Source organism: Bufo bufo, chromosome 4, assembly GCF_905171765.1.
Source record: "Bufo bufo chromosome 4, aBufBuf1.1, whole genome shotgun sequence".
In the NCBI taxonomy this organism is placed as follows: domain Eukaryota; kingdom Metazoa; phylum Chordata; class Amphibia; order Anura; family Bufonidae; genus Bufo; species Bufo bufo.
This window is the reverse complement of record NC_053392.1, coordinates 452,552,036-452,565,068: the sequence shown is the minus strand read 5'-3', so window position 1 is coordinate 452,565,068 and position 13,033 is coordinate 452,552,036. Positions and strand designations below refer to the sequence as shown.

Below are 13,033 nucleotides of genomic sequence, written 5' to 3'. Positions count from 1 at the left end.
CACAGAAAAGCGTTCAGTGATGGAGGGAAGCAGCCAATAGCAGGCCATGATGGGGCATCACCGATACCAGGAAGGCTCATCCCCATTGCGGTCCGCTATTGGCTGCCCCATCCCTATATGGTTTAATTCGCGCGACAAGGAGATGCAGTGGTGGCTGTAAGGGCATCAGGCGCCACAGGAAATTGGGCAAGTATAACCTGTATGCAGTGCTCAGACATTTTGGGGGGCATTATAGGAGTTGGATAACACCCTTTAAGATGCTTGGTCTGGGGGGCATTATAGGAGTTGGATAACGCCCTTTAAGATGCTTGGTCTGGGGGGCATTATAGGAGTTGGATAACGCCCTTTAAGATGCTTGGTCTGGGGGGCATTATAGGAGTTGGATAACGCCCTTTAAGATGCTTGGTCTGGGGGGCATTATAGGAGTTGGATAACGCCCTTTAAGATGCTTGGTCTGGGGGGCATTATAGGAGTTGGATAACGCCCTTTAAGATGCTTGGTCTGGGGGGCATTATAGGAGTTGGATAACGCCCTTTAAGATGCTTGGTCTGGGGGGCATTATAGGAGTTGGATAACGCCCTTTAAGATGCTTGGTCTGGGTGGCATTATAGGAGTTGGATAACGCCCTTTAAGATGCTTGGTCTGGGTGGCATTATAGGAGTTGGATAACGCCCTTTAAGATGCTTGGTCTGGGGGGCATTATAGGAGTTGGATAACGCCCTTTAAGATGCTTGGTCTGGGTGGCATTATAGGAGTTGGATAACACCCTTTAAGATGCTTGGTCTGCAGGTCACAGCAGCAGTGTTTGGTCAGGGAAAAGCAGCCATCACATGGAGCGCTTTTCATACACATACAAAGTGGAGATGACCATACCTTAGTGCCCCCTAAGCGCAACACCTCCTCCAGCGTGAAACCATCTCCGCCAGCGTCGGAGTCTTCGGCGCTCCACTCTCCCTCCACATCCATGCCTTTCTCCATCCCGTCAATCGCTCAGTAGCTGGAACAGCGTGGAACCCGCAGCACCGGAAGTCACGTGGCTCCCGCGACTTCCGGATCTGAGTTTCCAGCTCAGGAACTTGTCAGAGGTTGCTGTGCAGCATGAGCGCGCTCGTCAGGTTCCAGCAGTGCGGGAGAAGAGCGCTTCACGCGCGTTCTGGTAAGCGCTCTCACATTGACTGGACCTGCTGGGAATTCTAGTTCCCCAGCACTCAGAAATCTGAACATAGAATCTCTCAGACTTACTGCTGAAATGACCATCTTCTTTAGGACGAGACTGAAGTTGGTTTTTATTCGTCAGTTACTTATTCACATCATTTGGATTTTATTTTTTTTAAACAATTTTGAGGATACCTTATCAACATTAACCACCTCAGCCCCCCTAGCTTAAACACCCTTAATGACCAGGCCACTTTTTACACTTCTGACCTACACTACTTTCACCGTTTATTGCTCGGTCATGCAACTTACCACCCAAATGAATTTTACCTCCTTTTCTTCTCACTAATAGAGCTTTCATTTGGTGGTATTTCATTGCTGCTGACATTTTTACTTTTTTTGTTATTAATCGAAATTTAACGATTTTTTTGCAAAAAAATGACATTTTTCACTTTCAGTTGTAAAATTTTGCAAAAAAAACGAGATCCATATATAAATTTTGCTCTAAATTTATTGTTCTACATGTCTTTGATAAAAAAAAAATGTTTGGGTAAAAAAAAAATGGTTTGGGTAAAAGTTATAGCGTTTACAAACTATGGTACAAAAATGTGAATTTCCGCTTTTTGAAGCAGCTCTGACTTTCTGAGCACCTGTCATGTTTCCTGAGGTTCTACAATGCCCAGACAGTACAAACACCCCACAAATGACCCCATTTCGGAAAGTACACACCCTAAGGTATTCGCTGATGGGCATAGTGAGTTCATAGAACTTTTTATTTTTTGTCACAAGTTAGCGGAAAATGATGATTTTTTTTTTTTTTTTCTTACAAAGTCTCATATTCCACTAACTTGTGACAAAAAATAAAAAGTTCTATGAACTCACTATGCCCATCACGAAATACCTTGGGGTCTCTTCTTTCCAAAATGGGGTCACTTGTGGGGTAGTTATACTGCCCTGGCATTCTAGGGGCCCAAATGTGTGGTAAGGAGTTTGAAATCAAATTCTGTAAAAAATGACCAGTGAAATCCGAAAGGTGCTCTTTGGAATGTGGGCCCCTTTGCCCACCTAGGCTGCAAAAAAGTGTCACACATCTGGTATCTCCGTACTCAGGAGAAGGTGGGGAATGTGTTTTGGGGTGTCTTTTTACATATACCCATGCTGGGTGAGAGAAATATCTTGGCAAAAGACAACTTTTCCCATTTTTTTTTATACAAAGTTGGCATTTGACCAAGATATTTATCTCACCCAGCATGGGTATATGTAAAAAGACACCCCAAAACACATTCCTCAACTTCTCCTGAATACAGAGATACCAGATGTGTGACACTTTTTTGCAGCCTAGGTGGGCAAAGGGGCCCATATTCCAAAGAGCACCTTTCGGATTTCACAGGTCATTTTTTACAGAATTTGATTTCAAACTCCTTACCACACATTTGGGCCCCTAGAATGCCAGGGCAGTATAACTACCCCACAAGTGACCCCATTTTGGAAAGAAGAGACCCCAAGGTATTCGCTGATGGGCATAGTGATTTCATGGAAGTTTTTATTTTTTGTCACAAGTTAGTGGAATATGAGACTTTGTATGAAAAAAAAATAAAAAAATCATCATTTTCCACTAACTTGTGACAAAAAAATAAAAAATTCTAGGAACTCGCCATGCCCCTCACGGAATACCTTGGGGTGTCTTCTTTCCAAAATGGGGTCACTTGTGGGGTAGTTATACTGCCCTGGCATTTTCCAGGGGCCCTAATGTGTGGTAAGTAGGTAAATGACCTGTGAAATCCGAAAGGTGCTCTTTGGAATGTGGCCCCCTTTGCCCACCTAGGCTGCAAAAAAGTGTCACACATCTGGTATCTCCGTACTCAGGAGAAGGTGGGGAATGTGTTTTGTGGTGTCATTTTACATATACCCATGCTGGGTGAGAGAAATATCTTGGCAAAAGACAACTTTTCCCATTTTTTTATACAAAGTTGGCATTTGACCAAGATATTTATCTCACCCAGCATGGGTATATGTAAAAAGACACCCCAAAACACATTCCTCAACTTCTCCTGAATACAGAGATACCAGATGTGTGACACTTTTTTGCAGCCTAGGTGGGCAAAGGTGCCCAAATTCCTTTTAGGAGGGCATTTTTAGACATTTGGATACCAGACTTCTTCTCACACTTTGGGGCCCCTAAAATGCCAGGGCAGTATAAATACCCCACATGTGACCCCATTTTGGAAAGAAGACACCCCAAGGTATTCAATGAGGGGCATGGCGAGTTCATAGAAAAAAAAATTTTTTGGCACAAGTTAGCGGAAATTGATTTTTTTGATTTTGTTATCACAAAGTCTCCCTTTCCGCTAACTTGGGACAAAAATTTCAATCTTTCATGGACTCAATATGCCCCTCAGCGAATACCTTGGGGTGTCTTCTTTCCAAAATGGTGTTATTTGTGGGGTGTTTGTACTGCCCTGGCATTTGAGGGTCTCCGCAATCATTACATGTATGCCCAGCATTAGGAGTTTCTGCTATTCTTCTTATATTGAGCATACAGGTAATGAGATTTTTTTTTTCCATTCAGCCTCTGGGCTGAAAGAAAAAAATGAACGGCACAGATTTCTTCATTCGCATCGATCAATGTGGATGAAAAAATCTCTGCCAAAAAAAGAAAAAGGAGGGGAAAGGCGTCTGCCAGGACATAGGAGCTCCGCCCAACATCCATACCCACTTAGCTCGTATGCCCTGGCAAACCCGATTTCTCCATTCACATCAATCGATGTGGATGAATAAATCATTGCCGGGATTTTTTTTTTTATATATACAAAGTGTTTGCCAAAGTATATGAACACCGCCACCTCCTCAGCTCATATGCCTCGGCAAACGTATCTTTTACTGCAGAGGAGAAATCTCGTCTTGCAGCGCCGCATACACCGACTTACGTGTAATCTGACAGCAGCGCAATGCTTCTGTCAGAATGCACATCAGTGCTGCAGCTAGTCGATCGGTTGGTCCACCTGAAAGGTAAAAAAAACAAAGCAAAAAAGAAAAAACCAGGCCGCAACGCAATAACTATATTAACTTTAGAACAGAACATATTAACTTTTTTTAAAATTTTTAAACTTTTTTACTTACCGGTAATTTTTTTTTTGTTTAGTTTTTTTTACCTTTATAGAACAAACCTCTCCTTCCCCATGGGACAATGTGCAAAGCGCAAATCGCCCAAAGATGTGGCGAAGTACGTTATGCACTTTATCCCAGGTGAAAGGAGAGGTTTGCAGCAGCTGTGAGTAAAAGGGCCCTAATAGCCCTGTGTGCCTGTCCTGTGAGATGCAATCCCTATGCTAGGTGTACCTGTGTGTGGTACTTCCGGAAACACTCACCTAAGCATAGGGCAGGGTGGTCAGGGCAGTCAGGACAGAAATAGCGGGTGTCACGCCTTATTCCACTCCTGCTACAGACACGACATTTTTTTCGGGGTGGCGGTTGGGTTGAGGTACCAGCAACGACACTGGGGAAATGTCGCTCGTGTAGACGGCTAACTACACTGGTGGATGGGGCCACGGAACCTCCTGGGTAAAGGAGGTTCGTGATGATCTCTTCCTGGAATTTGAGGAAGGATCCTGTTCTCCCAGCCTTACTGTAGAGAACAAAACTATTATACAGCGCCAATTGAATTAAATATACAGACACCTTCTTATACCAGCGTCTGGTTCTGCGGGAAACTAAATAGGGAGCCAACATCTGGTCATTGAAGTCCACCCCTCCCATGAGCGCATTATAGTTGTGGACTGAGAGGGGCTTTTCAATGACACGGGTTGCCCTTTCAATTTGGATTGTCGTGTCTGCGTGAATGGAGGAGAGCATGTAAACGTCACGCTTGTCTCTCCATTTCACCGCGAGCAGTTCTTCGTTACACAAGGCAGCCCTCTCCCCCCTTGCAAGATGGGTGGTTACAAGCCGTTGGGGGAAGCCCACGCGACTAGTTCGCGCGGTGCCACAGGCGCAAATCCGTTCTAGAAACAAATGCCTAAAGAGGGCCACACTTGTGTAAAAATTGTCCACATAAAGATGGTACCCCTTGCCGAATAAGGGTGACACCAAGTCCCAGACTGTCTTCCCACTGCTCCCCAGGTAGTCAGGGCAACCGACCGGCTCCAGGGTCTGATCTTTTCCCTCATAGATCCGAAATTTGTGGGTATAGCCTGTGGCCCTTTCACAGAGCTTATACAATTTGACCCCATACCGGGCACGCTTGCTTGGGATGTATTGTTTGAAGCCAAGGCGCCCGGTAAAATGTATTAGGGACTCGTCTACGCAGATGTTTTGCTCAGGGGTATACAAATCTGCAAATTTCTGGTTGAAATGGTCTATGAGGGGCCGAATTTTGTGGAGCCGGTCAAAAGCTGGGTGGCCTCTGGGACGGGAGGTGGTGTTGTCGCTAAAATGCAGAAAACGCAGGATGGTCTCAAATCGTGTCCTGGACATAGCAGCAGAGAACATGGGCATGTGATGAATTGGGTTCGTGGACCAATATGACCGCAATTCATGCTTTTTTGTCAGGCCCATGTTGAGGAGAAGGCCCAGAAAAATTTTAAGTTCGGAAACTTGGACTGGTTTCCACCGGAAAGGCTGGGCATAATAGCTTTCCGGGTTTGCGGTTATAAATTGTGTGGCATACCGGTTTGTCTCTGCCACTACTAAGTCCAAGAGCTCCGCAGTCAAGAACAGCTCAAAAAATCCCAGGGCCGAACCGATTTGAGCCGTCTCAACCCGAACTCCAGACTGGGCGGTGAAAGGGGGAACTACAGGTGCGGCTGAAGTTGGTGACTGCCAATCAGGGTTTGCCAGCACCTCAGGGATTCTAGGGGCTCTACGGGCCTGTCTGCGCGGTGGCTGCGACGGGGTAACTACTGCACGTGCCACCGTACCAGCTTCAACTGCCCTTCTGGTGCTCGCTACTTCACCAGGTTGTACGGCAGTGCTGGTACTAGGTCCAGGGAGGGCTGCGCTGCTGGTGTATGCCTCACCACGTGATCCGGCAGCGACAGCCTCACTCTGCTGCTCTTGAAGCGGATCCTGCATAACCTGTGGTCTAGCGACACGGGGCCGGGTACGCCTGGTGCTGCCAGGGACCTCAACCTCCTCGTCCGAACTTTGGGTCAGAGAGCCACTGCTTTCCACAGGTTCATATTCTGACCCGCTAGATTCGTCAGATGAGGGTTCCCACTCCTCATCCGACTGGGTCAGAATCCTGTAGGCCTCTTCAGAAGAATACCCCCTGTTTGACATTTTGGACTACTAAATTTAGGGGTATTCCCTGAGACTACCCAAGAAAAAAAGCAAACCTGTCTTACAAAGGGGAGGCTAGCGAAGTACCGGAGGCCGCTGCGGTTGATAAAAAATATCAAAACTGATTTTTTTATCGCCGCAGTGCGTGTAAAGTGAATGTGCAGTGATCAAAAAATAATAATTTTTTGTCACTGCGGTGGGGCGGGCGTGGGTGAACGCACGTGTGGGCGACCGATCAGGCCTGATCGGGCAAACACTGCGTTTTGGGTGGAGGGCGAACTAAAGTGACACTAATACTATTATAGATCTGACCGTGATCAGTTTTGATCACTTACAGATACTATAAAAGTACAAATGCTGATTAGCGATACGCTAATCAGCGAATAAAAGTGACTGCGGTGCGGTGGGGTGGGCGCTAACTGACGCTAACTACCTAACCAAGGGGCCTAAACTATCCCTAAAACCTAACAGTCAATACCAGTGAAAAAAAAAAAGTGACAGTTTACACTGATCACTTTTTTTCCTTTCACTAGTGATTGACAGGGGCGATCAAAGGGGTGATCAAAGGGTTAATTGGGGTGCAGGGGGGTGATCTGGGGCTAAGGTGTAGTGTTTGGTGTACTCACAGTTCAGTCTGCTTCTCTGCTGGATCCAACCGACGAAAAGGACCAGCAGAGAAGCCATATAACAGATCATATTTACTAATATGATCTGTTATATGGCTTGTGATTCGATTTTTTAAAAATCAGCAACCTGCCAGCGACGATCATTGGCTGGCAGGTTGCTGATGCAATTCTTGTCGAACATTTGCCGGCCCGCGATGCGCATGCGCGGGCCGGCTGTGACCGAAATCTCGCGTCTCGCGAAAGGACGCGCCGGCGCGTCCACTCGGAATGAAACAACCACCTCCAGGACGCGTCTGTGCGTACAGCGGTCCGGAGGTGGTTAAGGCCCCTTTCACAGGGGCGAGATTTCTGCATGGGTCCAATGTGTGAGGTGAACGCATTGCACCCGCACTAAATCCCGACCCATTCATTTCTATGGGGCTGTGCACACGAGCGGTGATTTTCACGTATCACTTGTGCGTTGCGTGAAAATCGCAGCATGCTCTATTTTGTGCGTTTTGCACGCAACGCAGGCCCCATAGGAGTGAATGGGGCTGCGTGAAAATCGCAAGCAAGTGTGGATGCGGTGCGATTTTCACGCACGGTTGCTAGGAGACGATCGGGATGGAGACCCGATCATTATTATTTTCCCTTATAACATGGTTATAAGGGAAAATAATAGCATTCTGAATACAGAATGCATAGTAAAACAGCGTTGGAGGGGTTAAAAAAAAAATAAAAAATCATTTAACTCACCTTAATCCACTTGATCGCGTAGCCCGGCATCTCCGTCTGTCTCTTTTACTGAATAGGACCTGTGGTGAGCATTAATTAATTAAGCCCAGGGATATCCCCAGATGGTAGAGATACCCTGTCCCCGGACCTATGGCTATAGTCGACCTATAATAACCCTACTTAGATGGTAAATAATGATGAATACATATAAATCCCGACGCGTTTCACCTGCGCCTGGCAGATCATCAGGGGGTGGTAGACAGACCCTAATTTGTAGGGCAAAAAAAGGATACACAAGATAAATAAAGATAGAATGCAGCTTCTTGTGGAGTAAAAAATAGTTCTTTATTGGCTCATTATATCAATCTTGATGAAGGGCTGGATTCTGTAGCCCGAAACATGTTACGGTACACCTTTTTCTTGTGATTTTGGTGGATTTTATATGATGAGCCAATAAAGAACTATTTTTTACTCCACAAGAAGCTGGATTCTCTCTTTCTATCGGATATTCTATTAGGCCCAGTTCTGGCCTTTTTTCCGTGCTTCGTGGATTAAAGTCAGAGGTGAGAGCTGCAGCCATTTCTATCATTGTTTTGGACAAGATAAATAAAGAAATGATACTTAGCTCCTGTATACAGTCGGTGGGAAGTATATGATGATACTGAGTCCTGTCAGTTGATAGCCTGTAAAAGAAGGATTGATATAAGGACTACTAAAACAATGTCCACAGGGTTTCTGTGTCATATATTTACTGATCAGGAGGGACCCACTGTCTAACTTCACAGATGTTGGGGGGAGCTGATGTGGCCGGTCTGTAGAAGCCAGTGCTCAGTATTTAAGCACTGGTGTCATCTAACACTTCCGGACTCTTCACAATTATCTGACCCTATGGAGAGGAAAGCCGATTCTCTGCCACGTAAATGCTGGGAGACTTCCATGTTGGTTATTAAGACCAACATAGCTGCGACATCAGTTGCCAGAACTATGTATATCTGGCTTAATGAGCTTGAGAATCACTTAAAAAACAAGACTCCCAGGGAAGAAATCCTAGGTTCCATCCCAGTTCTTAGATCCGCCACTGCCTTTTTAGCTGACACCTCTGTGGAATCTGTCAGATTTGCCGCGAAGGACGCAGCTCTATCAAACGATGCGAGAAGGGCGCAATGGGTTAAGTCCTGGGGAGGCGACAGAGCATCGAAAGCCAAACTATGTTCCATTGCCTTCTCTGGAGAGTATGTGTTCGGGCCTGTTCTCGACACAATCTTGGAAAAGGCAGCGGACACAAAAAAGGGGTTCCCAGAAGAGAAAAAGAGAAAACCTTTTCGTCCCTACTCTTCCCAGTCAAAATCCTAAAGAGTTAAAGGGAAGACGGGACGATGGAGTTATCCGAAAGGAGCCAAAGGCAGGGTTTTCCGCCTCAATCCACAAAATAAACAGTCCAATAAGCAATGACGCCAGCGTCGGGGGAAGATTGAGGAATTTTCTATCGCCATGGCAGAAGGTGACCCAAAATCCCTGGGCCCTAAATATAATCCAAAGCGGATACTGCATAGAATTTTCCTCAAAACCCCCAAAAAGATTCCAGGTGACTAGAGATAAGCGAACTTCTGTTTTAAGTTCGGCGTCTAAAGTTCGGCTTCCGGTTAGCGGAGGATCCCGATATGGATTGCGAATTCCGTTGTGGTCCGTGGTAGCGGAATCAATAATGGCCATTATTGATTCCGCTACCACGGACCACAACGGAATTCGGAATCCATATCGGGATCCTCCGCTAACCGGAAGCCGAACTTTAGACGCCGAACTTAAAACAGAAGTTCGCTCATCTCTACAGGTGACATCCCACAGCCCAAGCGTGTTACAAAAGATCTGGCAGGGAGTCCTAGACTTAAAAACTTCAGGCGTCATAACAGAGGTCCCCAAGCCAGAAAGGGGGAGGGGGTTTTACTCCAGACTATTCCTGGTCCAAAAACCCGACGGATCCTCCTGTACCATCATAAACCTCAAAGAATTAAACAAGCACGTAACTTACTGAAAATTCAAGATGGAGTCTATTGCGTCCATAATTCCCCTAATCAAAAAGGGGGCATACATGACATCCATCGATCTCAAGGACGCATACTATCATGTCCCAATACATCAAAAATCGCAAACCTACCTCAGGTTCGCACTAAAAGATCAGAAAGGCATAATAAATAATTTCATCTGCCCCAAGGGTTTTTACAAAAATTATAATAGAAATAGCATATTTCAGACTAGAGGGTCTAAAAATTTTCCCTTATTTAGACGACTTCCTCATTGTAGGAGAGTCTTCACTGACAACATCCAGGCTGACCGACTACATCATACAGGAGATGTCAAAACTGGGCTGGTTAATAAACACGAAAAAGTCTTGTTTAATACCAGACACAAAAATAAAATTTCTGGGAGTATTGCTAGACTCAAGTTCCCAGTCGTTATCCCTGCGTCTAGAAAAGATAGAAGCTTTCAGGGAAAGGATACAAAAATTCCAGGCTCAGAAAAATTGCTCGATAAGAGAAGCCATGAGCATAATGGGGTCAATGACATCATGCATTACCACCGTAGCTTGGGCCCAAGCCCACTCCAGAACAACACAATCCTGGATACTGCGAAATTGGGATGGAGAGCAATCCTCCTTGGATGGAAAACGATCAATTCCTCACCATGTAAAACTAGACCTAAATTGGTGGAAGGAAAGAAAGAACCTATTGCGTAACCTGAGACACAGTCCCAGAGGTCCAAATCATAACGAACGCAAGCGGCCAGGAATGGGGTGCGAAAGTGGACTCCTCAAACTGGCAAGGCAAATGGTCAGACGAAGTAAAAACCAGATCGTCAAATTGCAAAGAGTTGAGAGCCATGTGGGAAACCATAAAAGTATCTCAAAACCTACTACTCAAAAAACATCTGAAAGTATTTTCAGACAATACAAAAACGGTGGCCTACCTAAAACACCAGGGGGGCACGAAATCTCCAGTTCTAAAGAAGCTTGCAGTACAAATCTTCCAATGGGCAGAAGAAAATGTTCTTTCCATTACAGCCGTCCATTTGAAAGGCTCAGAAAATATAAAAGCCAACTACCTCAGCAGGAAGACTCTAGACCCCGTCCATTTGAAAGGCTCAGAAAATATAGAAGCCAACTACCTCAGCAGGAAGACTCTAGACCCGGGGAGTGGTCTTTGTGCCAGGAAACTTTTCTGAAAGTTTGCAAGAAATGGGGAACCCCCCCAAATAGACCTTTTCGCGTCAAAACTAAATGCAAAAGTAGATCAATTCTGCTCTCTAAAAAATACTGCTCCTGGCTAGGAGATTCCTCTCCAAATAAATCTCCCCCTTGCATTCAGAAAATTTTAGATTTTCTCCAAAGGGGCATGGGACTTAAACCGAGTACGATAAAGGGAGTCTGTCACTAGATTTTGACCTTATAGACCGCTTACATAGCGCTCTGGCATAGCAGTCTATGATTCTAATGGTACCTTTTGATGTTTTTTTGTGAAGTTCCCCCAAGGCAAAAACTGACTTCTATTCATATGTAAATTAGGGCTCGCAAGTGCCCAGGGGCGGCTTTCACCTCGTTGGTGCCCAGGCTGTTCTGCCTCTTTTCGTCATATCCCCGCCCCAGCCTATTCCTCTGCCCGCCCCGCTCTTCCTTTGCGTCCTCCTTCTCAAGTTCTCTGCAGCAAGATCCCGCGCCTGTGCTCTCCATTGCTTGGCCGGGGGCATGCGCAGTAGCTACTGCGATGCCATGTCCACAATTGGCATCGCAGTGCACATGCCTCGGCAAAGCTATGGATAGCGCAGGTGCGGGATCTCGCTGCAGAGAAGGAGGACACAAAGGAAGATCGGGGCGGGCAGAGGAAGAGGCTGGGGCGGGGATATGACGAAAATAGGCAGAACAGCCTGGGCACCAACGAGGTGAATGCCGCCCCTGGGCACTTGCGAGCGCTAATTTACATATGAATAAAAGTCAGTTTTTGCCTTGGGGGAACTTCACAAGAAAACATCAAAGGTACCATTAGAATCATAGACTGCTATGCTAGAGCGCTATGTAAGCGGTCTATAAGGTCAAAATCTGGTGACAAACTCCCTTTAAAAGTACAAATTTCCGCATTGGGAGCTTTCTATGACTCTGACCTATCCAGCCACCGATGGATTAGGAGGTTAATATGAGCGGCGTCCAGAATAAGACCGTCCCTTACCCCGAGGGTACCACAATGGGACTTAAATCTAGTATTGCGAGGACTGATGAAGCCCCCATTCATGCCTTTGTCAGATATCTCTATCAAACACATGTCGTACAAGACGGCATTTCTAATCGCCATTACATCGGTCAGACGCTCCCCCAATAATCATTTGATGCTGATGTCCAGGTTAACTGGTGCAACATATGATTAAAAGGAGGAATACTGGAATAGTAGGGTCCGAAACATGTAGACAGTGTAAACTGCGGATGTGACTTGTGTTTGGATTTTATTGCAATTAATAAAGCTGCAAGTTTTTTATTGGAAGCTGGACCGCAATTTTTTCCTTTTGTATCAAGTGTCTACACAGCCTAGTCCGGGCTGTGTCCGTGCCTCTATGAAAACACACACAGGTGACAGATGTCTTTTTATATCCATTTTAAGTGTCTGAACAGTGGAATACTTGTATAGTAGTTGTCGACATACAGATGATGGCCTTGTCTTAGTAATGGATTTATTAGATCTAAGACAATTTTCCCATTCGTGCCCATATGGGATGGTTAATCGGGGGGATCCAACTGGCTGCCCTTTCCTTCATACACCCTAAATGTATAAGTGTAGCCGATACCACTTTCGCACAACTTATACATCTTGACACCGTATCTAGCACGTTTGTTTGAACGTCTGTCGGCCAGTAAAGTGGAACAGGGATTCATCAACCGACATTTTTCTTGGGAGTATAAATTTCTCTAAATTTCCCATTACGCTGCGTTCAGACCTGAGCGTACGGGATGGAGCGCTCTGTATGCTCGATTGTATGCGCGTTTACAGACGCGGCTCCGGAACAAGCGAACGCCCATTGTTGTGCGTTCCCGCTGAAGTCTATGTACGGGAACGCGCGACAAGACGCCCCAAAGAAGCTCCTGTAATTCTTAGGGCGTCGGGCTCAGGTGAGAACCATGCCCATAGGGAAGTATTGGTTCTTGCCTGTTGAGCGTTTTACAGCGCGTAGGAAAGCGCTGTAAAACGCTCAGGTCTGAACCCAGCCTTAAGGTATGAGAC

The 13,033-nt window shown here is 45.8% G+C and overlaps 2 protein-coding genes across 4 annotated transcripts in view; one reads left to right on the top strand and one right to left on the bottom strand.

Moving 5' to 3' along the window:
• CEBPZ (CCAAT enhancer binding protein zeta) overlaps window positions 1–1,030 on the bottom strand; it is a 90,482-nt gene extending 89,452 nt beyond the window's left edge. For both annotated transcript variants that reach the window (XR_005778455.1, XM_040429429.1), the window contains exon 1: window positions 874–1,030. Coding sequence is in view for 1 of the 2 variants with exons in the window: in XM_040429429.1 (XP_040285363.1) it covers window positions 874–978 (105 nt within the window). In the remaining variant the exon portion in view is untranslated. The remainder of the gene's footprint in view (window positions 1–873) is intronic.
• A 39-nt stretch (window positions 1,031–1,069) lies between these two features.
• The window catches only part of NDUFAF7 (NADH:ubiquinone oxidoreductase complex assembly factor 7), a 205,408-nt gene continuing 193,444 nt past the window's right edge, over window positions 1,070–13,033 (top strand). Inside the window, exon 1 of one of the 2 annotated variants that reach the window (XM_040429431.1) lies at window positions 1,070–1,156. In XM_040429431.1, the coding sequence (XP_040285365.1) occupies window positions 1,099–1,156 (58 nt within the window). In that variant the 5' untranslated portion in view covers window positions 1,070–1,098. The remainder of the gene's footprint in view (window positions 1,157–13,033) is intronic. The other variant, XM_040429430.1, reaches the window with a different exon arrangement.